This window comes from Leucoraja erinacea, chromosome 29 (assembly GCF_028641065.1).
Source record: "Leucoraja erinacea ecotype New England chromosome 29, Leri_hhj_1, whole genome shotgun sequence".
Lineage (NCBI taxonomy): Eukaryota > Metazoa > Chordata > Chondrichthyes > Rajiformes > Rajidae > Leucoraja > Leucoraja erinaceus.
The window spans coordinates 6,037,877-6,065,567 of record NC_073405.1 but is presented as its reverse complement, the minus strand read 5'-3'; the positions used below and the strand labels follow the sequence as shown (position 1 = coordinate 6,065,567).

Here is a 27,691-nt window from a genome sequence, read left to right as displayed (position 1 = left end):
CCAATGCATTTAAGAAGGAACTGCAGATGCTGGAAAATCAAAGGTAGACAAAAGTGCTGGAGAAACTCAGCGGGTGCAGCCGAAACGTTGCCCATTTCCTTCGCTCCATAGATGCTGCTGCACCCGCTGAGTTTCTCCAGCACTTTTGTCTACCTTTTATTCCAATGCAGTTGCACTAACCTTTTAAGCTTAGGGCAAGGTTAGCATGTTATAGATTCCACTTAGTGCTCAATTCGCAGTAATTTGAAGGTGAAGTTGATCGTCCCTTAACTCAATGGTTTCAGAAAATGAAACCAAGAACATTTTTAATTCAATAAATACAGTGCATGTTTTAAAAGTAATTCACAAGCATGTTCAGATCTCATTTATTTTAATATGTACAAAGACTGAAACTCTTACATTACATTTAAATACAATATTGTCAACAAAAAAAAAAAAAATCAATCAGAATCAGTTCCAAATTAGTTTAGGTTTAAAGTTTATTAGAAGCCACTGGAATTGCTACACTACCTTCTTTTGAATTTCTTCTGTATGTAGGCACCAGTTCAAGAAAGAAGACTTGAAAGTCTTTCAGGTAATAAGACATTAGCAGAATTGAATCAATACACGTCAAATTATTGCACTGTGGAATCAACTTACATGTATGTATGCTGTGAGTTCAAAGGAACAAGCATCTTCTACCGCCTTTCACACGTTTGCCTTTTTTTGGGTACCCAGCTGCGAGTTCCGTTGATTCTTTGTAGGAGGTCTTCCGCTGCCACTGCAGACCGATCATTGCACTAGTGTAACAGTAATGCACACAGCAGTGCTGACGGTTAGGGACACGGTGATTGAATGGAGGGGGTTATCATTCCAATTGAGCTCCGACCATTAACGTTCACCGAACAGGGTGCTGCTCCACTCCCTCCTATTTACTTTAGGAAACCAGCTGAAAGTAGTGGGACATTTTGGTTTTGCAAATGAAAACGCTCGATGTTACAGTGGATCCCCCTTACCAATTGGTACATATTTTGTGAACTTTTTAAAAAAAGGGCCTTTTTAGCAAACTGCCTGATAGAACAGCAAACATGCCGGAAGGTTCATGAAACGCTGTGCCCACTTGTCTCTGTGTTTGTGCTCTTTGAAACATTAGTTTGGCTGCCACGGTCCATTTCTGATTGGTCAAAGCTAACATCATTATCAGGTAGAGATGAATGCACATGGGTTTCATTGTCTTGTGTGGGACACAAGTCCTGGCGGTCACTTTTAGTGACAACTCCCTCTTGGTTCTCTGTTGCACAATGATTCCTTGTGCTGAGGTCCATTACTGTTTGAAGATCACCACTGTGCGAAGACAAGGCTTCATTAGCTTCGGAACTTGAAGTTGGTTGAACATGTTCAATGGGACTAGAATCATTTAAAACATTCGGGACATTTGAACCACTATTACTTAATATCTCGTTCACATTGCCGGAGCTCTCTGCAGAAGTATTCCTTTCTGGAGCTGCAATGCCTTCTGATATGATTGCTGCAGTTTCTGCCACCCAATTCAGATCACCACTTAATGGGGTCGCCTCAGGGTTTGCATTCTGCACGCGAGTAGGTTGAATGCTGTCTGCTAGGCTGGGGGCATCATTCGACTGGGCTGGACCAGGAGTAGGTTCAAGAAGATTTTCTGGATCAGTGGGGTTTTGTTGAACACTTTCTGTGGCAGTGTTGTTGTTGAGGTTATCCTGAAGTGTTGTCTGGTTGGCTTGGCCAGCCTGTTGGTTCTGGAGCAACATCTCCTGAATGCGAATTTGTTGAAGAATAGCAGGCAGTTCATAGTGATGGAAGAAGTAGATCATCGAGTGCTGGGAAAGAAAATAGCATTTAAAGTAAAGATCCGAGCCAATGCTGTTACTCAAGTTATCTCCTTACACAGAACATAGCCACAAAGCTAATAAAAGAATGCAAAAAAAAGATCTAAAATTGTAACATGTTTCTTGGTTGCCACAAAGTCATGATTTTATTCAGTACAGAGAGCACTGATTTGTGATTTCTTAACAAAGGCCAATAACTCCCTGCTTGTGACAGGGTTAAATGCACCTGTACATCTATTATTGTTTCTCTTTCATTGTAAAGGGCCTGTTCCACTTGGGCAACCTAATTGGCGAGTTTAGAAGAGCTTAGGAGAGTTTGAAAAAAATGTGATATTAAAGACCTTCTTAGACTATGCTGAAGACCAGTTTCGACCAGCTACGACTAACTTCAGGAAAATTGGACACCGAATAGTGGATAGTGAAGACGACCTCCTTCGATCTCCTACGACTTCCCTTCGACTATGATGAAGACCACCTACGACTAGCTTCGACAACCCACGGCTAACATGCCGACCTACCACGTTTAAACCTACGAGTAAAAAAAGTATCTATTTTTTCCATGGCAACCTTTTTTTACTTGCGGGCATTTTTTAATATTTTGAAAAAAGTGGCGCGACCTAACTGAGGCCTCGAGTACGAGTAGACCACTCTCGAGCATGAAGGAGAGTTACGAAGACCTCCTACCACCTCTTGGCCACCATGCTGCGAGTATAGGTCGAGGGCAAACTCACCAGAACTCGCGGTAGAGGGACAGGCCCTTTAGGCACACAATTCGGAAAAGATTCACTTGCCATTTCTACTTTAAAGATCATACCTACACCTTTTCAACATTAAGTTTTATTCATTTCAATTACCTATATTTTCATGAATTGTCTATTTTTCATTAGGAAGTGAGGAAAGCAAACACAGAAAAAACCACAAACTGCCAATGCTTAACTTGATCCCATCTTAAAAGGAATAGGCAAAATTGACAATCATCTAATCTGAACTTGACTGTCCCACAACAAAACAATCCCTTCATCTACTGGTTGGGTGACCAAGATGCGCAGGGAGATGGTGTCCCTACTGCGTCACCAGCGCCATTTTCAATTGTGACGCGGTTGACGGACCTCCTCCAACTGCGCAAGCGCGGATGGGCGTAAATATACAGGTACATACTCTTTTCCCGCAAATCATCCCGTGGGCCTGATTGGACCCCTGCGCGTCTCCCCGCGCGTGCGCAGTTGTGGCGGCAGTCGCACATGCCTGAAATTTCCCGAAATTATTTTATTTCCCTAAAATTACCTCAAGACACCCAGAATTTCCCGAATTTCGAGTAATTTCCTTCAAAGTGGCAACACTGCTTCAGCAGTAATGCATTCCACATTTACAAAGTCCAATAACTTCCCCAGATTCACAGCCACATGTATTCCAGTAAGAGTCACTGTATTGAAGAAATTCATGGACCGCGGAATTTAGAAGAAAAATATAGAATTTTTTATACCTGAATGAACAGCCAAGATGTTACCAAAGCCAAACTGCTGTACTGGCCATTGAAGCGATAATGATAGGCATAAAAGGCAAAGTGGTACAGGTAAAAGAATCTGTAAAATACACAAACACTCATATTAATTGATTGAAGGACATACCTTAAGTATAATTATTACCATATGAAAGGAAGCCTGTTGAACGATCAAATCATGGTAGCTCTCTGCAGAGCAATTCCACCTGTCCCATTCCTCTACATCCTATTGCCCCGCATCACTGCAGCTTAATCTCTTAAAATCATAAGTGATAGCAGCAGAATTAGGCCATTAGGATTAGACCAGAATTAGGTTGTCCACTCCGCCATTCAATCATGGCTGATCTCTGTCACATACCTGAAGTCTCACCTTTTTGATGCTTGCGCCCCTTACCAACACTGGGGTAATTTACAGTAGACAATTAATCTAGCAGCATTAATCTAGCAGCAACAATTAACCAGGAGACAGCTCTATTGTCTGTGAAGCATCACTCTCTGATGAGCTCAAAGCGTTCTACGCACGGTTCGATATGGACAACATTGTTGTGCCTCCCGAGCTCTTATTCGCCCTGACGGTGCTCCAGTCACAGAGGCCGACGTCAGAAAATCCTTCAGGAGGGTGAACCCTTGGAAAGCACCTGGACCTGATGGTATACCCGGTCGTGTTCTAAAAACCTGTGCGGATCAACTGACTGGCGTTTTTATGGACATTTTCAACCTCTCACTTCTGAGGTCTGAGGTTCTCACCCGCTTTAAAAGGGCATCAATAATATCGGTGCCCAAGAAGAGCAAGGTGACCGTGCCTCAATGACTATCGGCCAGTGGCACTAACGTCAGTGGTGATGAAGTGCTTTGAGAGGTTGATCATGGCGCATATCAACTTCTACCTCAAGAAACTCGACCCACTGCAGTTCGTTTACAGCCACAACAGATCAACGGTGGATGCGATCTCACCGGCTCTCCACTCTCCTCTGGACCACAAAAACCCATATGTCAGGCAGTTATTCATTGACTACAGCTCGGTGTTTAATACGATCATCCACGCCAAGCTGGTTACCAAGCTCTCAGATGTGGGTCTCTGCGCTTCTCTCTGTAATTGGATCCTCATCCAGACCACAGTCTGGTGGAAATGTGTCATCCTTGACACATTTCCACAATCAGCATGGGAGCACCTCAAGGCTGCGTGCTCAGCCCCCTGCTGTACTCACTCTATACCAACGACTGCGTAGCCGGACATAGTGCGAACTCCATCATCAAGTTCGCCGACGACACCATAGTTGTTGGACGAATCACTGATGACGATGTCGGAGAATAGACGTGAGATCGACCAACTGACCAAATGGTGCCAGCACAATAACCTGGCTCTCAGCAGCAGCAAAACTAAGGAACTGATTGTGGACTTTGGAAGAGGTAGGATAGGGACCCACAATCCAGTTTATATCAACGGGGCGATGGTGGAAAGGGTCAAGAACTTCAAATTCCTGGGCGTGCATATTTCCGAAGATCTTTCCATGGTCCCAGCACACTGATGCAATTATAAAGAAAGCACATCAGCGCCTCTACTTCCTGAGAAGATTACGGAGAGTCAGTAGGACTCTCTCGAACTTCGACAGGTGCACAGTAGAGAGCATGCTGACTGGTTGCATCGTGGCTTGGTTCGGCAACTTGAGCGTCTGGGAGCGGAAAAGAATGCAGAAAGTTGTGACCACTGCCCAGTCCATCATTGGCTCTGACTTCCCCACCATCGAAGGGATCTATCGCAGTCGATGCCTTAAAAAGGCTGCCAGCATCATCAAGGACCCACACCATCCTGGCCACACACCCATCTCTCCGCTGCCATCAGGTAGAAGGTACAGGAGTCTGAAATCTGGTACATCCAGGTTCTTGAACAGCTTCATCCCCACAGCCATCAGGCTATTAAACTCGCCATCAAACAAACTCTGAACTATAACAGCCTACTGCACTTTATTGTTTATTTATGTGTATATATATATATGGTCTCTGCTATATGACACACTGAACTGTTCTGTACTTATGCTTACTATATTCTGTTGTGCTGCAGCAAGTAGGAATTTCATTGTCCTATCTGGGACACATGACAATACACTCTCTTGACTTGACTGGTCTTTGGTGTGTGGCAGTAAAGAGGAGAATCTGGAAGCAACCCACACCATCAAGCTGTAAAGACGCGCACACACACAGTGTCTGGGATTAGGATAACCCCATTGTTTCCGGATCACTGAATGAGCAGCACTAATTGCTGAGCAACATGCCTTCTTCCTCAAAGACAAACATTGAGATGAAGCTCAGAGAACACAAGAAATACCAGCGATTTCAATTCCATGAAAACCATATTTGCAGTTTTGAAACATTGCTTTGCACAGCAATCCGGCAAATAACATAAAAATGGAATCATGATATATGGACCCTGAAAAGAAACATCATTTTTCATGGTCTACATTGTGTCAGGGTTGTGCACCAACTTGCTTCTTATTCACCTTGGCCAAGGAGGGGGGGGGAAATCTTACCAGAGTCATTGTTTCCATCACTATCCACAACCACATCCCAACATGCGTGTTTAGGATGAAGTATGTTGCGGGAAAGTAGTAATTCCTACCATAATTAAATAAATGTAAACTTGCATTCAAATCAAATTCAGATGAACAGTGCACATTTGTGCAGAGCATGATGGATAACTAATAGAGGAACAGTCCCTTCACCGAGGAATGGAAATAAACCTGAAGCAATTTTAAAGGTTTTTTAATTGAGGTTAAAATAATAAAACAGCATTAAAAAGTATACTAACTTCATGTTTAGTAACTACAGAGATATACAGTGCTCATCATAATGTTTGGGACAAAGATTATTTTATTTATTTGCCTCTGCACTCCACAATTTGAGATTTGTAATAGAAAAAAAAATCACATGTGTTAAAGTGCACATTGTCAGATTTTATTAAAGGGTATTTTTACACAATTTTGGTTTCACCATGTAGAATTTACAGCTGTGTTTATACATAGTCCCCCCTTTTCAAGGCACCATAATGTTTGGGCCACATGGCTTCACAGGTGTTTGTAATTGCTCCTTAATGCCTCCTTAATGCAGATATAAGAGAGATCTCAGCACCTAGTCTTTCCTCCAGTCTTTCTATCACCTTTGGAAACTGTTATTGCTGTTTATCAACATGAGGACCAAAGTTGTGCCAATGAAAGTCAAAGAAGTCATTATGAGACTGAGAAACAAGAATAAAACTGTTGGACACATAAGCCAACTGCTGATGGCAGTAGTGTAATAAATTCTGAAGTGTATAGACACATCCTATCTGCTCAAGTTCAAACAAACGCCTCAAAACTCATTGGCCGGCGGTTCATTCCACAGCAAGACAATGATCCCAAACACACTGCTAAAGCAACAAAGGAGTTTTTCAAAGCTAAAAAATGCTCAATTCAATAGTGGCCAAGTCAATCACCCGATCTGAACCCAATTAAGCATGCCTTTTATATGCTGAAGAGAAAATTGAAAGGGACTAGCTCCCAAAACAAGCATAAGCTTAAGATGGCTGCAATACAGGCCTGGCAGAGCATCACCAGAGAAGACATCCAGCAACTGGTGATGTCCATTAAAATGTTATTAAAATCTGACGACGTGCACTTTAACCACATGTGATTTTTTTTTTCTATCACAAATCTCAAATTGTGGAGTACAGAGGCAATTAAATCAATGACGGGTCTTGATCCCAAACATTATGGAGGGCACTGTATGATCTAGAATATCATTTGATCCATAAAGCCTGAAGTTCTGCATGGAACAGCTATTCCCATAGCCTGAGCCTTCATTTGTTTTAATGCAGTTCATCGAGAGCAAGACCTACAGTCCAGGAATCCCCAGATGCAGGAGATGCCCACAAAACATATATTCCACCAGATTCCCTATTAACATGCTACATTTGTACTCATCACTATTGTAACATTTCACAATTTAAAAGCAGGACACTTACCGAAGCCAATGGCGTTTGCTGGTGTTAGTGTGACAGCAAATTGCGTCATACTGGTCTGCCAACCAGACAATTAAAATGATATAAAAGGCCGTGGTCGTGTCATTGAAGAATTCCGACATTATGGCTTCCATCCCTGATGGAAGAGAAGACGACAGCGATCAGGTATGTAAAATGGTTTTCATTAAAAAAGAATCGAAACCACTTCAATAAAAAAAAAACTTGCAAATATTGGTATTAAGGAAAATTAGAAAGCCCATGGCTAGGAATACATTTTATCTTAAAGAAAAATCCCATATAGATCCCACCATAATTACCATTACAACTTGAAAGGAATTGAGAACTTATGATGTATGGTTTTTATTTTGTTACATGTAAGCCTTGTGTCCCACTGGCCCAAGAATAATGAGCAAAGAAAACAGTTTGCTTTTTCCTACGGACTGACAAATGTCTATTTTCACAAAAAGAAAAGCAACCCGATGACGCCATCATCTATTCAGAGCATCACAAACCTACAGGATGCAATAAAATTAATTTGTATTTTCTATAGTTATTAAGTGATGCGAACAACTCAGTAGTTTACACTTGGAAGTGATATTAACTAGCAACGAGTACCCATTGAATATTATTTAAAAAACGGAAGAAATCTAAAGGCTCCTAAATCAGGTTGGGATGGTGAAACGGCGATGAAGGCTGCACTAACTAACTTCTGCACAAAAACCATGGGATTTTGTCACAAAATACCCCTTGTTCACAAAATGTGTGTCAAAACTTTACTGAAAAAGATAGGTGTTTAGCAAACTTTCCTTCATCAATCACGGTATTGAGTACAGAGGTACTGCTGTAACATGTTGATAAGGCTGCACTTGGGAGTATTGTGTACATATCTGGCTGCCATTAAAGTGGTATAGGTGCAACAAAAGATTTACAAGGATGTTACTGGTTCTGGATGATATGCATTTCAGAATCAGGCAGGATTTGTTTTTCACTGGAGTTTTGGCGATTTATAAAATCATCAATGGTTTAGTTTGGGTGAATAGTCAATCTTTGCCCCAAGATAGGAAAGTTTAAAACTAGAGGGTATAGGTTTATGGTGAGGGGAAAGATTTAAGAAGTACCTAAGGAGCAATGTTTTCCACACATAGGACGATTTGTTTGTAGAATGAGATTATGACATTTAAAAGACACTTAGACAGGTACATGTGGAGGGTGAAGGCAGGAACTGCAAACGCTGGTTTAAACCGAAGATAGACACAAAAAGCTTTGTGTCTATAGACAGGTACATGGATAGGAAAGGTTTGTATGGATATGAGCCAACCATGAGTAAGTGGGACTCACTTGGCTAGGCAACTTGAATGACATGGACAAATTGGGCCAAATGGTCTTGTTTCCATGCTGTGATTATGACTCAGATTCAAAATAACCCCACTGCTCTTACGCGGGACAGAGCTCTCCTTTGATTAAATGCAATTTACTGACAATGGGATTTATGTACATGACCAAATGCATTCCTGCTTTGAATTGCACCTTCTTTCTGTAAACTGGAGGGTTTAAAATAAATCTTTTTTGTTTTTTAAAAAAGCTTGCCGAGTCAACAGATTTCTTATTTTTCTTTGGGCAGCCGACAGTGTTTTAGTGAAAACTAATAATCAATCGGAAACTTACGGCACAGAAAAGGTTTAAGACACACTTATTTGAGAAGGGAGAATATTGTCCAAAAATCAAAGTCACATAAAAGGACGGGATAGAAAATGCAATGAAGTAACACAGGTCTGCATGATAATCATGAGGAAGGATAATAAGTGATCCGTACAAAATTCAAATCAAAGGAGAAATCTCTTTCCCTTGATATCAAAGACATGTAGAAATCATTTAAAAAGGCTCTGCTTCCTGCTCTTTGAGAGAGTTCCAAAGATTCATGAAGCACAGAAAAAAAGCCTTTTCCATTTTAAATGAGAAGTCTCTAAATTTAAGCCATGTGCCTACATGTTAGATCATCCCAGAAAAAGAAGCATCCTCTCCCTACCCACCATCAGGATCGTGCATGTTTCAATGTGCACTCTGGCTCATCTAACCTCCAGTGGATCCAAACATTCTTCAGAAGACAACATGTCCAGGTATTTGTCCAGTAACTTCCAAGCTGCTTCATACAATTAATATTCTTCCTTAAATAAGGAGACCACTGCATGCAGTGTTCACACTATGGCCTCACCAACAAAATATGACTGAAGCAAACCGCCCTACCTTGACTTCAACTCTCTACACAATAGATAACAATCTTAGCTTTTCAAATTTCTTGCTGTATCATCACACTAGACTATCACAAAAACATGGAGTGCCAGATCCTTCTGCAATCACCATTTCAAATGATCAGTGATATGGCCATATGCTCACATGCTCATCCTTTTTAATACATATTGGATGGGACAAGGCACCACCAGGCGACACTTGTGGGTTGTGTCAGTGTAACCTACTATTTCTCCACTCTTGTATTCAAGTATGATTGTACATGTACAATATTGTTATTTACTGAACTGTATGAAAAAATGATTTAATTCTAGGTACATTTGATAAAGTACAATTGGAATATAAAAATGGTGTGTGTGTATATATTAATATACATGGGGTGTACATTAATATACATGGGCACAGTGACAAGGCGGTAGAGTTGCTGCATTAACATGTCAGAGACCTGGGTTCAATCTTGACTATAGATGCCGTCTGTACGGAGTTTGTACGTTCTCCCTGTTACCACGTGGCTTTTCGCCGTTTCCTCCCACATTCCAAGGACGTGCAGGTTAATTGGCTCCAGTAAATTGTTCCTAGTGTGTAGGATAGAGCTAGTGTACGGGTGATCGCTGGATGGCACAGACTCGGTGGGCCAAAGGACGTTTCCATGCTGTATCTTTAAACTACATACACATATATGCAATTGCATTTCAAAAATAATACTTCAGATACAATATGTTTTAGGATAATCTAAATGTATGATAAAGTTAAAAGCAAGTTTTCTTTTCTAAATTTCACAATTTCAGTAAAAAGATGGGCTTCCTTGATTTTGCAAATTACAAAATATATTTTGAGATGGATGTGACCGGCAGAACCTTGCCTATTTATATTATTACCTCCATGGACAAAATGACTTAAAAAATCCATCCGAAACTTCTCAAATCTTAGAAGACAGTTGCCCATAAATCACATCATTAATTGTTAATTTCAAAAATGGAATAGACTGGAAAGTCAGTATCCGTAATTGCCTTTGAGAAGGTGAGTGAGCCAATTCCTAGAATCATTGCTGTCCTTTGGATGAACCTACTCCCACGCTGGTCTTGGACAAGCAGTTCCGGGATTTGATCCATGCCGAAACGTCACCCTTCCCTCCAGAGATGCTGCCTGTCCCGCTGAGTTACTCCAGCTTTTTGTATCTATCTTTGGTGGTAGAAGTCATGGCTTTGAGAGGGATTGTCAGAAATAGCCGAGGTGTGGAGGCCAATGAAAGGAGTGAATGTTCACGGTATTGGATGAAGTGCCAACCATGCAGGCTACTTTGTCCTGGATATATCCTTTACGAATGCTGCCCGTGCTGCACTTAACCAGGTAAATGCCGGGTATTCTAATGTATTCACAAAATTGCGTCCTATGTTAGCAAGCGCGTGCTTGTTACAAGATCCGAATCTCTGACCTGTTCTTGTAGTCACATTATTTGTGACAGTTGAGTTCCTGGTCAATGGCAAGGTCTTCTTGTTGGACATGCCATTATCTGCAGAAGGTAGGTAGCCCTCTTGATGCTGTGGTTCATTAACTCATATTTGGGTGGCATGAGCAATTGCAAATGAAAGTAAACATCGGCAAACGTCTCACAGTGCGTCACAGCTATTGAAGGACCTAAATGAATATGGATATAGCCATCATCCTGGGAAATTCTTGCAATAATTTTCTGGGGACCTCCATCAAACACTTCCATGTTGTGTAACAAGATTGGAACATTGAAGTGTTTTCGCCATGAGATTACATTTGTGGTGAACAACCATTCTCCTGTTGATGGCCAACAGTGCCTGGTGAATGCTGGCTTCCGAGATAAGAGAACTTTTTGGAGTTGAATTATCATTTTGCATGGTAGTCCCATACAACTCCATGGACAATGTCTTTGGTTTGTGTTTATAGTCACAAGGACCGTGCAGTGGTAACTCCTAGCAATATAGTCAAGGACATAGTTTTATAGAAAATAGGTGCAGGAGTAGGCCATTCGGCCCTTCGAGCCTGCACCGCCATTCAATATGATCATGGCTGATCATCCAACTCAGTATCCTGTACCTGCTTTCTCTCCATACCCCCTGATCCCTTTAGCTACAAGGGCCACATCTAACTCCCTCTTAAATACAGCCAATGAACTGGCCTCAGTTCAGATGAATCTGCCACATGCAAGTTCTTGTGGGCAAGATCTATTATGTGTACACCTCGTGTCTGTTCTTCCACCTCCTGTCAGATTCCCTTTGGTAGCTTAGTCGTTCAGGATTCATCTGGTTCACTCAAAGAGTGGTAGTGCCGAGCAACCGTTGGGAATGTGGTATCTGGTGACCTTCCTGTACCATTGCCACTACCTTTGTTGCTTCCAAGTGCTGTCCAACACACAGTGCTGTACCGATTCACCCATCAAAGTAAATTGGTGGTTAATCAGAGGTTTGACGCAAGTTCGATGTATACCTCCGAGAACACTCCGGGCTTGAAGCAAACATTGAAGGCTCTCATTGTGCAACATCATACCACTGCCTCCAGTGCAGCTGCCTAGCCAGTGGGATTCAATAAGCAATGCGGTCGTCTTCAGAAGCAACAGAATCGTAATATGGACGGCAGAAACTGTGAAAAGCACAATCACTGAAGTTCAAACTTCCTCTGAATGAAATGGCGTCAATTGAAATATGAACCATAAGTGCATGAAAAGATGTAACCTTTATTTATCCAGCCGGGATAAAATGAGGCGACAATCAACTCTGGTGATAAAGTGCTGCGTTTCTGGTGAAATCAGCAGGTAAGAGATGGCAGGGCTCGTACGTGAAGTCGTTAATTTGTCTAATAATTGATACCCATAACATACTAAAGAGATGTTATTGAAATAAAGGGGAAAATAAAAAAAAAAAAAATCGAACACATGCCTACTGTGAGCACAGAACTAGCGGACAATCTGCTGATCTTGCGTCAGATGTCACGCAAGACTAAATGGAGACAATTACTGGCAGAATTTCAGCACATTTGGTGCAAAATGATTAAGATGACGAGTGGGCTGGCATCCAAGTCAGATCCCTGTTAACCAGTCCATTGTGGATATCGCAGCAATATGGGTTTCAATTCTCATTTGTGTCAAATAAACGTGCAAGCTCCACAGGCATTTAGTACAGGCATTTAGTACTCAAGAGGGTCCATCTTATATAGACGCCCATGCAGATTTCCATACGTACACACCATTCCCAGATCCTCCCACACAGATCTTTCTTTCCCACACCACCTCGCCCTTCTCACCCATCTTCCCATCCATCGTCCCCTGCCCCTATGATGATTCACATCTTCCCATCCCACCTCCCATGTTTACTAAATTTGCAGACAACAACAAAATTGGTGGCATAGTGGAGAGTGAGGAAGGATATCTAAGTTTGCAGCAGGATCTAGATCAGTTGGGAAGGAATGGCAATACAATTTCATTCTGACAAGTGTGAGGTATTGTACTTTGAAATGTCAAACAAGGGCAAGACATGTAAATGGTAAATACCACAGTAAATGGTAGAGCCCTGGAGCGTGTCGCAGAACAGAGAGTGCAGAGAGTACAGGTACATGGTTCCCTGAAAATGGACAGTGTGGTAAAGGTAGCATTTGACACTTCATTGGGGAGAGTATCAAGTACAAAAGCTGGGACTTCGTGATACAGATCCACAAGTTGTTGTTAAGAACACACGTGGAGTACTGCGTGCAGTTCTGGTCGCCCAGCTTTAGAAAGAAGTCATGGTTGGAAACGGTGCAGAAGCGATTCATTGGGTTGATACATGGGCTTGCAGGCTTGAGTTATAGGGAGAGGTTGGATATGCTGGATCCTTTTTCTTTGGAGCAGAGGAGGTTGAGGAGTGACTTACTGAGGTGTACATGATCATGAGGGGCTCGGATAAAGTGAATGCTCAGACTATTTCCCCGGGATAGAGACTTCTAAAACCAGAGGGCGCAGGCTTAAGGTCAGAGCAGAGAAATTTAAGTGGGACCTCAGTGGCATATCTGGAATGATCTGCCAAAGCTATGAAAGTGGATATGGTCCTAGCCCAATATCCCAAGTTGGTCTGCATAGATGGGCTGAATGGCCGTGATTTGTAGCTCCATGACTCTTACCTCGACCAATCACTTTGCAGCCCCTGTCGCTAACTCCACCCTTCACTCCCACCTGACTCCGTCCACCAATCCACCCCTCCTCACCTGGATCCACCTATCGCTTGCCAGCTCTTGCCCACCCCGGCTTACCTTTTTACTGGCCATCTCCCCTCCACGCAGTTCAGATGAAGGGTCTCGACCCAAAACATCAACTGCCAATTTCCCTCCACAGATGCTGCCTGACCCAATGAGTTCCTCCAGCAGTTTGCTTTTTGCTCCCTCTCCAGCATCTGCAGTCTGTTGTGTCTCAATAAAAACTCTACAGATGACAAAACATTCTCACCAACGAGTGCTAGTATCACTGTAAGTAAAGGAGCTGCAGGAAATGCAATGGTCATGTTCATCTCCAGCATCTGCAACAAATCAACTGAAAGAAAAAATCCATTAATTGTAAATATGTCATCCAGATCACTCAGATTTAAAATTATCCATCACTACTCCCTTTAAATAGACAATAAATTTTGTCCTCTCATTTACATGGTACATCAATATTATTGAAAGATTATATTTAGTGGTAAATATAACTGTAAGGTGGGGGTTTGAACACTATTTTGTCTTTTCTTGTAATGCAATTGTATTTCAAAAACTGCCCAATTTATGACAATGTAAACACATCTGCCTTTCTTCTCTGCAACTGCTAGACGTTATCAGGCAAAGCATTTGTCACATACAGCCATGAGAAACACAATAAATGTAGAAATAATGTAGGCTGCCAATGTGAAAATCTATAATTGATGGACACACAAAAACATTGTACCATATGTAAGGAACCGGCATAGATGTGCGTCTTAAACAAGAACCAAAGTAAATATCCAATATTTGAATACAGTAAACCCTCGTTTTAACAGATCCCTTTATAACAGGACCTACCCAAGCCACTCCAAGCCCGCACAGCCTTTCTGGACGCTTACAGTCCCAGCTTCCGACGCCACCCCGCCTCACATGGTGCACCAGCGAGCTCTTCGTCACCCACCGCATGGTCCTTATGACGCAGCTGTTGTTGGGATTCACGTTGTAGCCCCCCTCATGGACAGTGCTTTATCAGGGCCGCTATCATGCGCAGGACTTGCTCAGGCACCGTGGGGCTCCCTCCCCTCTCACCAGCTGCCGTTACTTCCTGTCGGATTAGTCCGCTCCACAGTCACCTCCTCCCCCTTCTCCCGTCGATCTGTCCACTTGGCCTCTTCACCCCCTCCCCATCCCCCGCCCACTCCTCCTCTGCCACAGTCGCCAACATACTCCATCTTGGAAGATGTCGGCAACTGCGGGGGCGGAGGAGGTGGTGGCGACATTAAAGCTGGGAGTGGGCAAGACGCGAGCTGCAACAACAGCCGCATCATCCAGACCATACATAGCTGGTGCAGAAGGGCTCACTGGTGCAGGCCAGCGGCATCAACGCCTAGTTTTAACTGATGAACGGTCCTGACTTCAACTATCAATGTTCTCCAGAGATGCTGCCTGACCAGCTGAATTACTCCTGCACTTTATGTTCTTTTGTGTATTAACCTTCAACTACAGTTATAGTCATAATCATAGAGTGACACAGCATGGAAACAGGCCCTTCGGCCCAACTTGCCCACACCAGCCAACCGGCCCCAGCCACAGTAGTCCCACCTGCCCGTGTTTGGCCCATATTCCTCCAAACCTGTTCCATCCATGTATGTGTCTAACTGTTTCTTAAACGTTGGGATAGTCCCTGCCTCAACTACCTCCTCCTCTGTTCCATACCCCCACCACCCTCACCCTTTGTGTGAAAAAGTTGCCCCTCAGATTCCTATTAAATTTATTCCCCTTCACTTTAAGCCCATGTCCTCTTATCCTCGATTCACCTACTCTGGGAAAGAGACTCTGTGCATCTACCCAATCTATTCCTCGTGATTTTATACACCTATTTCAAGATCACCCCTCATCCTCCTGCGCTCCAAGGAATAGAGTCCCAGCCTACTCAACCTCACCCGTTTGCTCAGACTCTCTAGTCCTGGCAACATCCTCGTAAATCTTCTTTGTACCCTTTCCAGCTTGACAACATAATTCCCATAACATGGTGCTCGGAACTGAACACAATACTGTAAATGTGGCCGCACCATCTTATGCAACTGCAACAGGACCTCTCAACCTCTATACTCAATACTCTGACTGACGGAGACCAATGTGCCAAAAGCCTTTTTGACCACCCTATCTACCTGCGACTCTACCTTCAAGGAACCATTCACCTGCACTCCTAAACTCCTCTGCTCTACAACACTCCCCAAAGGCTCTCCCAATTTCCTCTCTAGTTTCCCCACAATGTCCTTGGATATACAGTGCCCTCCATAATGTTTGGGACAGACACATATTTATTTATTTGGCTCTATACTCCACAATTTGAGATTTGTAATAGAAACAAAATCACATGTGGTTAGTGCACATTGTCAGATTTTATCAAAGGGTATTTTTTACACATTTTGGTTTCGCTATGTAGAAATTATAGCTGTGTTTATACATGGTCCCCCCCCCCTCCATCCCCCATTTCAGGGCACCATAATGTTTGGGGCGCATGTCTTCACAGGTGTTTGTAATTGCTCAGGTGTTTAATTGCCTCCTTAATGCAGGTACAAGAGAGCTCTCAGCACCTAGTCTTTCCTCCAGTCTTTTCATCACCTTTGGAAACTTTTATTGCTGTTTATTAACATGAGGACCAAAGTTGTGCCAATGAAAGTCAAAGAAGCCATTATGAGACTGAGAAACAAGAATAAAACTGTTAAGAGACATCAGCCAAACCTTAGGCTTACCAAAATCAACTGTTTGGAACCGTTTAGAAGAGAGCACTTGTGAGCTTACTAATCGCAAAGGGACTGGCAGGCCAAGGAAGACCTCCACAGCTGATGACAGAAGAATTCTCTCTATAATAAAGAAAAATCCCCAAACATCTGTCCAACAGATTAGAAACACTCTTCTGGAGTCAGGTGTGAATTTGTCAATGACCACTGTCCGCAGAAGACTTCATGGACTGAAATACAGAGGCTACACTGCAAGATGCAAACCACTGGTTAGCCGCAAAAATAGGATGGCCAGGTTGCAGTTTTCCAAGAAATACTTAAAAGAGCAACCACTGTTCTGGAAAAAAGTCTTGTGGACAGATGAGATGAAGATTAACATATCAGAGTGATGGCAAGAGCAAAGTATGGAGGAGAGAAGCAACTGCCCAAGATCCAAAGCATACTACCTCATCTGTGAAACACAGTGGTGGGGGTGTTATGGGCTGGGCATGTATGGCTGCTGAATGTACTGGCTCACTTATCTTCATTGATGATACAACTGCTGATGGCAGTAGCTTAATGAACTCAGAAGTGTATAGACACATCCTATCTGCTCAAGTTCAAACAAATGCCTCAAACTTCATTGGGCGGCAGTTCATTCTACAGCAAGACAACGATCCCAAACAAACTGCTAAAGCAAAAAAAGAGTTTTTCAAAGCTAAAAAAAGATAAATTCTTGAGTTGCCAAGTCAATCACCCGATCTGAACCCAATTGAGCATGCCTTTTATATGCTGAAGAGAAAACTGAAGGGGACTAGCCCCCAAAACAAGCATAAGATAAAGATGGCTGCAATACAGGCCTGGCAGAGCATCGCCAGAGAAGACACTCAGCAACTAGTCCATGAACTGCAGACTTCAAGCAGTCATTGCATGCAAAGGATATGCACCAAAATACTAAACATGACTATTTTCATTTACATGACATTGCTGTGTCCCAAACATTATGGTGCCCTGAAATGGGGTGGGGACGACGACTATGTATAAACACTGCTGTAATTTCAACATGGTGAAACCAAAATGTATAAAAATGGCCTTTATTAATATTTGACAATGTGCGTTTTAACCACGTGATTTTTTCTATTACAAATCTCAAATTGTGGAGTATAGAGGCAAATACATAAATGATGGGTCTTTGTCCCAAACATTATGGAGGGCACATTATCTGAGCAGGCACTGGAGATTTGTCTACTTTCACACACGACAGGACCTTCAACACCTCTTTGACCATAACACCGACTGCTCTCAAGACACTTCCACTGACTTCCCCAAATTCCTCCATAAATTTGTATTTAACCATATAACCATTATATGGTTAAATACAAAGAAGAAATACTCATTGAGGACCATGCCCATCTCCCATGGCTCTACACAGTTGACTGCTTTGTTTCCTGAGGGGTCCCACTCTCTCTAGTTACCCTTTTCACCTTTATGTATTCATAAAATCTCTTGGGATTGTCCTTACTGCTCTGTCAAGGCTATCTCTCAGCCCCTTTTTGCCCTTCTGATTTCCTTTTTTAGTTTGCTTCTTTGTTCCCTAAACTCTTCCAGGGGTATATTTGATCCCAGCTGCCTATACCTGCCCCATGCGTCTTTCTTATTCTTGACCAATGCCTCAATTTCCTTTGTCAGCCAAGCTTCCTTATGTTTGCCTGCCTTGCCCTTCACTCTAACAGGGATGTGCATATCCTGAGCTCTTGTCAGCACATTTTTAAAAACATCCCACTTGGCTGATGTTCCTTTCCCCTCAAACAACCCGCTCCAATCAACTCGAGAGAGAATGTTTCCTCAAACCCTCAAAGTTGTCTGCAATCTCCTGGCATATTTGTTCTTCTAATTCCCGTTGATTATTTTAGGGTCTGTAGTACACCCCCAACAAGGTGATCATCTCTTCTTGTTCCTCAGCTCCACCCTTGTAACCTCACTAGACGAAGCGTCCGTAATGTCACCACTGACCACCGTCGTGACATCTTCTTAACCAATAATGCAACCCCCCCCCCACCCTTTTACTCTCACCTCTGTCTCTTCTGAAGCACCTGTACCCCAGAACAATGAGCTGCCAGTCCTGCCCCTCTCTTAACCAGGATTCAGCAATGACTACAACGACCCAGTTACACGTACCTATCCATGCCCCAAGCTCATCTGCCTTACCCGCCAGGCCCCATTGCTTTAAAATACGTAGTTTAAACCGATCTTCCTTCCTCGCTCTCCGCCTTTCTCATGCCTATTCTGTCCTCTAACCTTTCTCTCACCACCCCTCCATACCAACTCCTAACCTCTCACCTGCCTCTATCCTGGATGAGGTCCCACCCCTACTGCCAATCTAGTTTAAACCCACCCGTGTAGCATTAGCAAACCTACCTGCCAGGATGTTGGTACCCCTCCAGTTAAGGTGCAACCCCTTCCCTTTTGTACAGGTCACCCAGCCCAAGAAGAGATCCAATAGTCCAGAAATCTAAATCCCTGCCCGAACCCTTCAGCCACACATTAATCTCCCCTATCTTTGTTCTTACCCTCATTAGTTCTTTGTTTCAACAGCACACCATAATACCGTACTCGATTATAGCAGACAATCGGCAATAATGAACACCCATCCCCCCCCCTCCCAATTCAATGGTCCATTATAACGAGGGTTTACTGTATCGATCCCTTCTTTGGACATTGTCCTATTTCTTGGATCTTGATTCATAAATTAAAGAATAATGACAGACATTCACAAACACAAATGGTGGGGCGGCAGGATGGCGCTGTAATAGAATCGCTGCCTTACAGCACCAGACACTACACGTGCTGTCTGTAGGGGGTTTGCATGTTCTCCCCGTGACCCTGGGTACTCGGTGAACCTCCCACATTCCAAAGACATACAGGTTTGTAGGTTAATTTGGCTTTGGTAAAAATTGTAATTTGTCACTAGTGTGTAGGAGAGTGCTAGTGTACGGGGACTCAGTGGGCCAAAGGGCCAATTTCCACACTGTATCTCTAAACCAAACACAAGATATTGGAGCCAAAGCTGTCAGTTATTGATCAACTGTACAATACCACTCAATAATCATCTACCATATTTCAAAGGCTAGAGTTAAAGACTTTAAATTACCGTGTGGCTGTAAATGCATTCCTAAACTGCAGATTCCAAATGCAGGTTCCTACTCTGTTTTTCATCGGTCTATTGAGAGACTGTGGGTGTGCAGTGCACGTGCCATTCAAAATATAGTTACAAAATTTGGAAGCACCTATTCGAGCAAAGATTTCCATGAACATTATATTGGAAGGAATTAAAAAAATAAGGACATTTTTAAGAGTGAAAGTAAAAACATTGTGAAAATGAACTGGGGAAATATCCTTCGACTCAAATTTAAGCATCAGAGGTGTCAGGAACTCACATGATCAAAGTTTTCACATAATAGACAAAATAAAAAGTCTGAAAATCCATTGAGGAAGAGGCATAGAATTCTTCGCTCATTATTTAAATGGGAATATATTTTATTCAATCTTACAATCGGTCAATATCTGTTCATTTTGCAGTGAAACATTATAAGGCAATATACTTTGGAATTATTTAATATTTTAACTTGAAGCTAATGTGAATAATGGAAGTTATGAAATAAAGGTTCATTTTGTGAATTCATATTTATATTATAAACATAGGAAAAAAAAGTGTAAATTAACATTTATGAGGAAACTAACATTTTCTGTTCACTTTATGAAAAGTTAACTTAACAAAGAAACCGTAAAGACTTACCAATAAAGACAAAGATCTGATGATGAGAGTAACGTAACAGCATAGAAACTGACAATGTCTGAAGAAAAGGAAAGAAAACAAAACTATCAAAGCATCTCCAAAAAGTGAAGATCAATTGAACAATTGATGTGTCAATCATTTCTACATCCCACTCCAACCTCCACTGCCCTTCCTCTATGGCAAGAATTTAATTTCTTAAATAGGAATGCCAAAACTGAACTCTGGGTATAGTGTCAAAGCAGTGTATAATTGTTGACAGTCAAACTCTTCCTATACTAGAAACTTCTTGAACTGAAGGCTGACATCGATTTGCCTTCCTAAATGTTCCGGCAATTACATGATTGCTTTAAGTACCTAGTGTACAGGAACACCTGGATCTTATGAACTTCAACATTTCCCAGTTAAATAATGTATTACCTTTGTTTTCCCCACCAAAGTGGATAGCTTGCCATGCAGCAATTTTATAATGCATCCATCATGTATTTGCCCAGTCACTCATAGTCTAAATAGCATTGAGGATATTTATTATCACATACACCAATCGATGAAGTGAAATTTGTCGGGAGACTGGGAAATATTATTTTCAGTTCCCTTGCCAAATCATTGATGCATGTTAAACAGATCAGATCCCCGTGGTATCCCTCGAGCTACTCCCTGACATTGAAAAATTTGTCTTTATTCCTAATCTATTTCTAGTCAATCAAACACATTTCAGTTCATTGTGTATATCCGCTAATCCCATTACTTCTATTCCGCGCACGGTCTCGAACGTCTTCTAAAATTCCAGATACACCACATACACCAATTCTCTCATTTTTATTCTACCAGTTTGTCAAAACCAATATTCTTCTGACAAGTCCAGAACAGATGATTGGATTTTCCCTGTTATTGATGTTATGCTAAGAGTGTGAAATTCACTGTCCTCTCTCCTTTTTTAAATGGTCGGCTTATATTTGACAGTCTTAGTTCCCTTGCATGTTTGGAAAGTTATTATATTTACTTCCACAAAGAGAGAACAAAAGTTATTTTTCAATAACAGCTATTTCTTTGTTCCCTTTATAAATAATTCTGTTTTTGATTGGGATACCAACATTTATATTCACTCATTTATTTATTTTTAATTATCTGTAGACACTTTCACCGTTCACTTTCATATGCAAGTTCAGACTCATATACTTTTTGCCCTATTAATCAATTGCTACTTATTTTGCTAGATTTTAAACTTCACTCTGGTTTACTACTATTTCTCCGGAAACTTTACAGATGTATTGTTTGAATATAATATCAGTTTAGTTTATTGTCTTGTGTATCAAGGTACAATGAAAAGCTTTTGTTGTGTGCTAACAAGTCAGCGGACAGACTATACATGATTACAAACAGGCTATCCACACTGTACAGATACATGATACAGGGAATAACGTTTAGTTCAAGGTAAAGTCCAGTAAATAGAATTAAAGATAATCTGAGGGTCTCCAATGAGGTAGATAGCAGCTCACAACCGATCTCTAGTTGTTGATAGGACAGCTCAGTTGTCTCCGAGGATCCTCCAGTGCTTCTACGCAGCGGCGGTGGAAAGCATCTTGTCCGGGAACATTACCATCTGGTTCGGGAATTGCTCTGCCAAGGACAAGAAGGCTCTGCAGAGAGTAGTGCGTTCGGCCGAACGCACTATGGGAACTTCACTCACCCCCCTGCAGGAACTATACAACAGGAGGTGCAACTCCAGAGCAAACAAAATCATGAGAGACCTCTTCCACCCCTGCAACGGACTGTTCCAGCCGCTACGGTCAGGCAAACGCCCCCGTTGCCATGCAGTGAGAACGGAGAGGTTGAGAAGGAGTTTCTTCCCAGAGGCAATTCGGACTGTAAACGCCTTTCTCACCAGGGACTTACTGTACAGAACGTTTTTCCTTCTATTATTTATTATGTAAAATAATATGTGTGTTATGATTGTGTTTATAATTTGTTTGGTTGTTTTGTTGTTCCGCGAGCATTGCCACTTTCATTTCACTGCACATCTCGTATGTGTATGTGACAAATAAACTTGACTTGACTTGAGTTGCCTGATAACAGCTGAAAAGAAACTGTCACTGAATCTGGAGTTATGAGCTTTCACACTTCTGTACTCCTTGCCTGATGGGAGAGAGGAGAAGAGGGAGTGACCAGGGTGAGACTCATCCTTGATTATGGTGGTGGCCTTGCTGAGATAGGATGAAGTGAAAATGGAATCAATGGAAGGGAGGTTAGTTTGTGAGATGGTCTGGGCTGCATCCACAATTCTCTGCAATTTCTTGTGGTCTTGGATGGAGCTGTTGCCAAACATGCTGTGATACATCCCGATAAAATGCTTCCAGGGTGCGTCTGTAGATGTTGCTAAGAGTTGTTAGGGACATGCCAAACTTCCCAAGTCGTCTAAGGAAGTAGAGGCATTGGTGTGCTTTCTTGGTTGTTGCTTCGATAAGGGTAGTCCAGGTGGTTCATGCTTAACTGTTTTTGTACAAGAAAGTTGTGTACAAGAACTGCCACAGTTCTTGCATTCGTTCCAGAATATTAGGCATTACCTGTTTAAGAAGGAACTGCAGATGCTGGAAAATCGAAGGAACACAAAAATGCTGGAGTTTCTCCAACATTAGGCATTACCTATTCACCTTTCAATTAAATTCTCCAACAGCCAACTGGCTCCTCAGTTTCAGTTCAAACTACTTCATTTTTCATCTTAATGAAACATTTCATCGCTTTATCTTTCCCTGAAAAATCCCACACAAGGTCACAATTAACCTTTGACCAGTACACACATTGAGATTGAAAGCAAATCTTCTCCCAAGCTGGTTCTCAACATTAATTTTGAAAATTATCTTTCATAAATTCCATGAATTTGCCTCTGCCTATTACTGCTAATTTGACTTGTCCAATTTATACACAGATTAAATATCATCCATGTGCCCTGTTACACCCATTTCTAATTTGTTGGAATATGCCATCCTCAATGTCTTAACTACTATTCGGTAGCCTAAAGTTACTCCAAACAACTTTTCTGTCCTTTGCTTAACCCCATTCTAATTCTACATTATGATTAGCCATGCACAGATCTCTTTTATTAATAGAACTGCACCATCTCCTTGTAGAAAGAAAGAACTGCAGGTGCTGGTTTGTACTAAAGATAGACATGAAGTACTGGAACAACTCGGGTCAGGCAGCATCTCCAGGGATAAAAGATGGATGACGTTCCAGGTCGGGTCCCTTCTTCAGAGTCCCGATCCGAAGAAACACCCATCCTTTTTCTCCAGAGATGCTGCCCGACCTGCTGATCCTTTCTCTTTTTGCCCATCCTTCCGAAATCTCGAATATTCAGCTCACTGCGTTAGTCATCCTGCAGCCACGTTTCCATAATGGGAATGAGATTAGAACTGTTTACTTCTATTTGTGCCATTTATCCATTCAACTTGAAAATAGTGTGAATAACTGTCGTTTAGAATCTTTTAATTTTTGTTATGTTAATATTCTCCATATCACTGACCCCATCTGTTGCTTGCCTGCTATCTCATTGACTTTTTTTTTTTTTTTTTTTTAAACTTACACTACCTGCTTTGTTCCACTCCTTCCCAAATATTCCAAGCATCCTGCCAACCAGTTTTACATCCTCCCCAACAGTACCAACAAACCTCCCAAACATCGTGGTCCTGATTATGCTGAGGTACAACTGCCCCAGAAATGTTCTCAATGCTTTGGGATTTGAAAGCCCTCCCCTCCTGTATCATCTTTTATGATACTACTGATGATTATGATGATACCGGTCTATAGTCTCCCTAATACTAGAATAACATCTGCCTGTAAGGACCAATGTGAGGTTCATGAAACCACTCTCAAGTCTTGCTGGTGCAAACATACAACATATAAACGTATACCATTAAACAATCAGAAAATATTAGCATTCTGTCTCTACCAAGAGAAAATTATCGTGAACAATTGACACATGAAACCAGTACGACATTATCCATTGGACCCCACCAGTAACAAATGTTTTCTAGTGCGGAGAGACCTTCAGTGTTTTAGGACATTGTTTCGAGGAATATAAGGAAAATGGCATTCATTATCCCTAGTTTGTTTGATGTGTTAGAACATGTTCTTCATCTAGCAGCTAAAGCCAGCCTTCAGTTGGTTTGTTAATGTATTTTGGAATTTTTGTTGCTTATATGATGGTGTTATGATTCGGTAACATACTTACAAATATGACCATGATGACGAAGGCTGCTAGGTAGGAGGTTCTGGCCATCCACATGCTGACAAAACGGTAGTGTTCTCCTGATACAACATTGCGCAAAAACCCTAATGTAAAAATGTAAAACAATGTTGACATTTAAAAAGAAACTCTGACCATTAAGCAAAATGCTACAGTTTTAATTCAGACTATTTTCAAAATCTGGAATAATCGGGGAGGGAAGAGGTAAAAGGTGAATGTCCTGCAGTTCCATGGGAAAGTGCCCTAGAGAGGGGAGAGGTTGGTGGAGATGAAAGAGTAAGTCACAGAGTTGTGAAGGTAATGATTACTCCTGCAAATGTAAATTTTCCACTTGTTTTTATCCACCAAATTGAAATGAAACAATAAACCAACAATGTTTATCCATTAAAGCTTTCAATATCTTTTAGCAGTCGATTGCTTTTCTTCTGAATTTTGTTTGTCTGGCAATTTGGTGCAATCTTTGAGTAACAACTTTACAATGAAGACATTGAAAACCGATACAGTAAACTCCTATAATAACAGATTGTTCGAAATCCCAATAGTTCGACATCTGGCTAACACGTTGCTGGTTCCTGTATTCCCCTCAACACCGCAGAGCCCAGGGACCTGTGTACCCCACTGCACCCTGGAGCCCAGGGTCCCACACTACCCCCCCACACCAAAGAGCCCGGGGTCCTGCACTACCCTTTACACCACAGGTGCCAGGGTCCCATGTTCCCATGAAGCACACCAGATGTACTGGAAAAAAAAATCACATTTAACATTCAAAAAAAATTAACAGCGAGTTGGATCATAATTTGGAAAAGCATTCAATAGTCCAGAAAACCTGTCAGTCTGGCACCAGGACAATCCAAACATGCTGAAAAATGGGTTATTACTGTAGATGCATCAATCACACTTTGGAGAAGTTCTTGAAGAGTCTGGATGAGTCTGAAGAAGGGTCCCAACCCAAAATGTTGCCTATGCATTCCCTTCTCAGATGCTGCCTGGCCACTGAATTCCTCCAGCATATTGCTCAAGGTTCCAGTAACTACAGTTATTTCTATCTCCTTGGAGAAACTCGTATTTCCACTTGTAAATAAGCTGTTCACTTCTGTCATGATTGTGAGATGCAATTTACGGATGACTATGACCAAGGACCCTCTAATAGAGATTGAGATCTCCATTTACTTTTCCAAGCTGTAGCAGGTTGCAATTGCCTTTGAAATAGAGAACACGAACAAATGCCTGTTTGGCAGAATACCCCTCAAAAGCCAAATTGATTCAACTCACCTTTGTTTTCTTCATTTTCCGCCAATGCTTTCACACTGGACATCAGTATATCATCATACCCCAAGAATTCATCCAAAAGAAACCGGCTAAAGCCATCCCCAAAGCAGAGATCTTTAGTTGGATCTGTGGACAAAATAGAATAATGTTAGGGTCTGGTTGTACAACTAGAACTGTATTATTGGCACTTTTTTATTTAAAGAACACAGATTAAAAAAAAACCCAGTATGTTCAAAAATAACAACTGCTGCTGCTGCTGCTGAGTCGGAGGCTGCTGCTGCAGGTCTACGGACAGCGGCGCCGGGAGCCCGCGGCTCCCTGGAGAGAGACCGCTTTTCGGGGCTTCTGCAACGGCGAATTCTCCCGCCCGAGTGCGGGGTCGAAGAGCTCCTGGAGCGGGGCCTAACACCACTGCCCCGCGCGGCTGGAACGGCCGTGGGACTTTACGAGCGCACGCCGGGGGCTCCAACATCAAGACCCGGTGTGCGACCTCGCACCACCCGGCGTGGCTTCAATGGCCGCGGGACAATCGCCATCGCCAGCCGGGGGCCTTGACTTTGACTCTGACATCGGGGGGGGGGGGGGGAGAGTGCAGTGGAGAGATAAGTTTTTTTTGGCCTTCCATCACAGCTATGTGATGGATGTTTATGTAAAATGTAATTATGTTGTGTCTGGGTCTATTTGTGTGTAATGTATGGCTGCAGAAACGGCATTTCGTTTGGACCTCTAGGGGTCCAAATAACAATTAAATTGACTCTTGAACTGCTGGATTATTAACCAAGGACTGTTATTGAACAAAGGCTTGCACACCCAGATCAAAACAGATTTAAAAAATATATTGATGGTCAATTTATGTAATAAATTTGAAAAATATCCAAGCAATCAGAAGGCAGCCCTTAAATAATAAAATGTCACGCCACTTTTCTCTACATGAATGCAATATTACATCATTAAACTTTTCCACTGTACAAAGTTGTACAATGAATGATTTTTGTTAATTCTAAAGACCACCAACTCAATGAAAAACACAAATATAGATTAATGTCATGTTTTACATTAATTTTAATTACAGCTGCAAAGATGTAACTACCACCTCTCTCCTAAAGGACTTAAGTGCCCCTTCCCATACACTGCTTTCACCGTCTTAAATACAGCGCCAACCTTCCTGTTCATTGTGGTGTGTGTCTGTATCACATTGGCTTTGCACCGTGTGAATTTCACTCAGACAGCGCTCCGCCCGCTTGCCCTGTCCCCGCCTGCATAACTGGCTGGTGAAGGAAGCGATGTGTGTATGTATGCGCGCGCGTGTGTGTGTGTGTGTGTGTGTGTGTGTGCGCGTGTGTGTTCCACTCTGACAGTCGCTGTTCCAGTCGCCAGATTTTCAGCAACCTGCTACGACTTGACAGTCGCCAGCAAAAATCACCTAAGTGGGACAGGCCCATATGGGTGAAGTAGCAGCAGGCAAAGAATAACATTCTAAATTGCAAGAAACACAATGGGACAGGAATCTGAAGTAATAAAATGGACGAATAGGTACATAATTGGCATTAATCCTGCGCTAAAATGAAACCAGGGAGAAATAGAGGTACTAATAGAGTTGTTAGAAAATGATCAGTGAATTAGCAACAACCCTTAAACTAGCTGGAGTATGACGAGAACATTTTGAAGGAGAACGGATATTGTTGCTATTTTAAACATGACACATTGAAGTTTCAAAGATGAATACAATACTTAAAAGTGCAATGTGAACGAACAAAATATTCTCCAACCCAAAATGGAAACCAAAGGTCCTGAAATAACACATGTTTTAAAGCATAGAAACCAACAGGTTGCATTTACAACATTGTTGGAATATCACAGCCATGAAATAGACATCTGACCCAGAGAATCATGGAAGACTATTT

At 42.0% G+C, this 27,691-nt stretch overlaps 1 protein-coding gene across 4 annotated transcripts in view; it reads right to left on the bottom strand.

The window, feature by feature from the left end:
• Nucleotides 1–359: 359 nt before the first annotated feature.
• The window catches only part of tmem259 (transmembrane protein 259), a 47,783-nt gene continuing 20,451 nt past the window's right edge, over nt 360–27,691 (bottom strand). The window contains exons 5-11 of one of the 4 annotated variants that reach the window (XM_055658427.1): nt 25,791–25,913; nt 24,504–24,604; nt 20,279–20,336; nt 14,028–14,111; nt 7,340–7,472; nt 3,325–3,424; nt 360–1,832 (exon numbers count right to left, since the gene is read on the bottom strand). In XM_055658427.1, the coding sequence (XP_055514402.1) occupies nt 1,080–1,832; nt 3,325–3,424; nt 7,340–7,472; nt 14,028–14,111; nt 20,279–20,336; nt 24,504–24,604; nt 25,791–25,913 (1,352 nt within the window). In that variant the 3' untranslated portion in view covers nt 360–1,079. The other 3 variants (XM_055658428.1, XM_055658430.1, XM_055658431.1) reach the window with 3 other exon arrangements.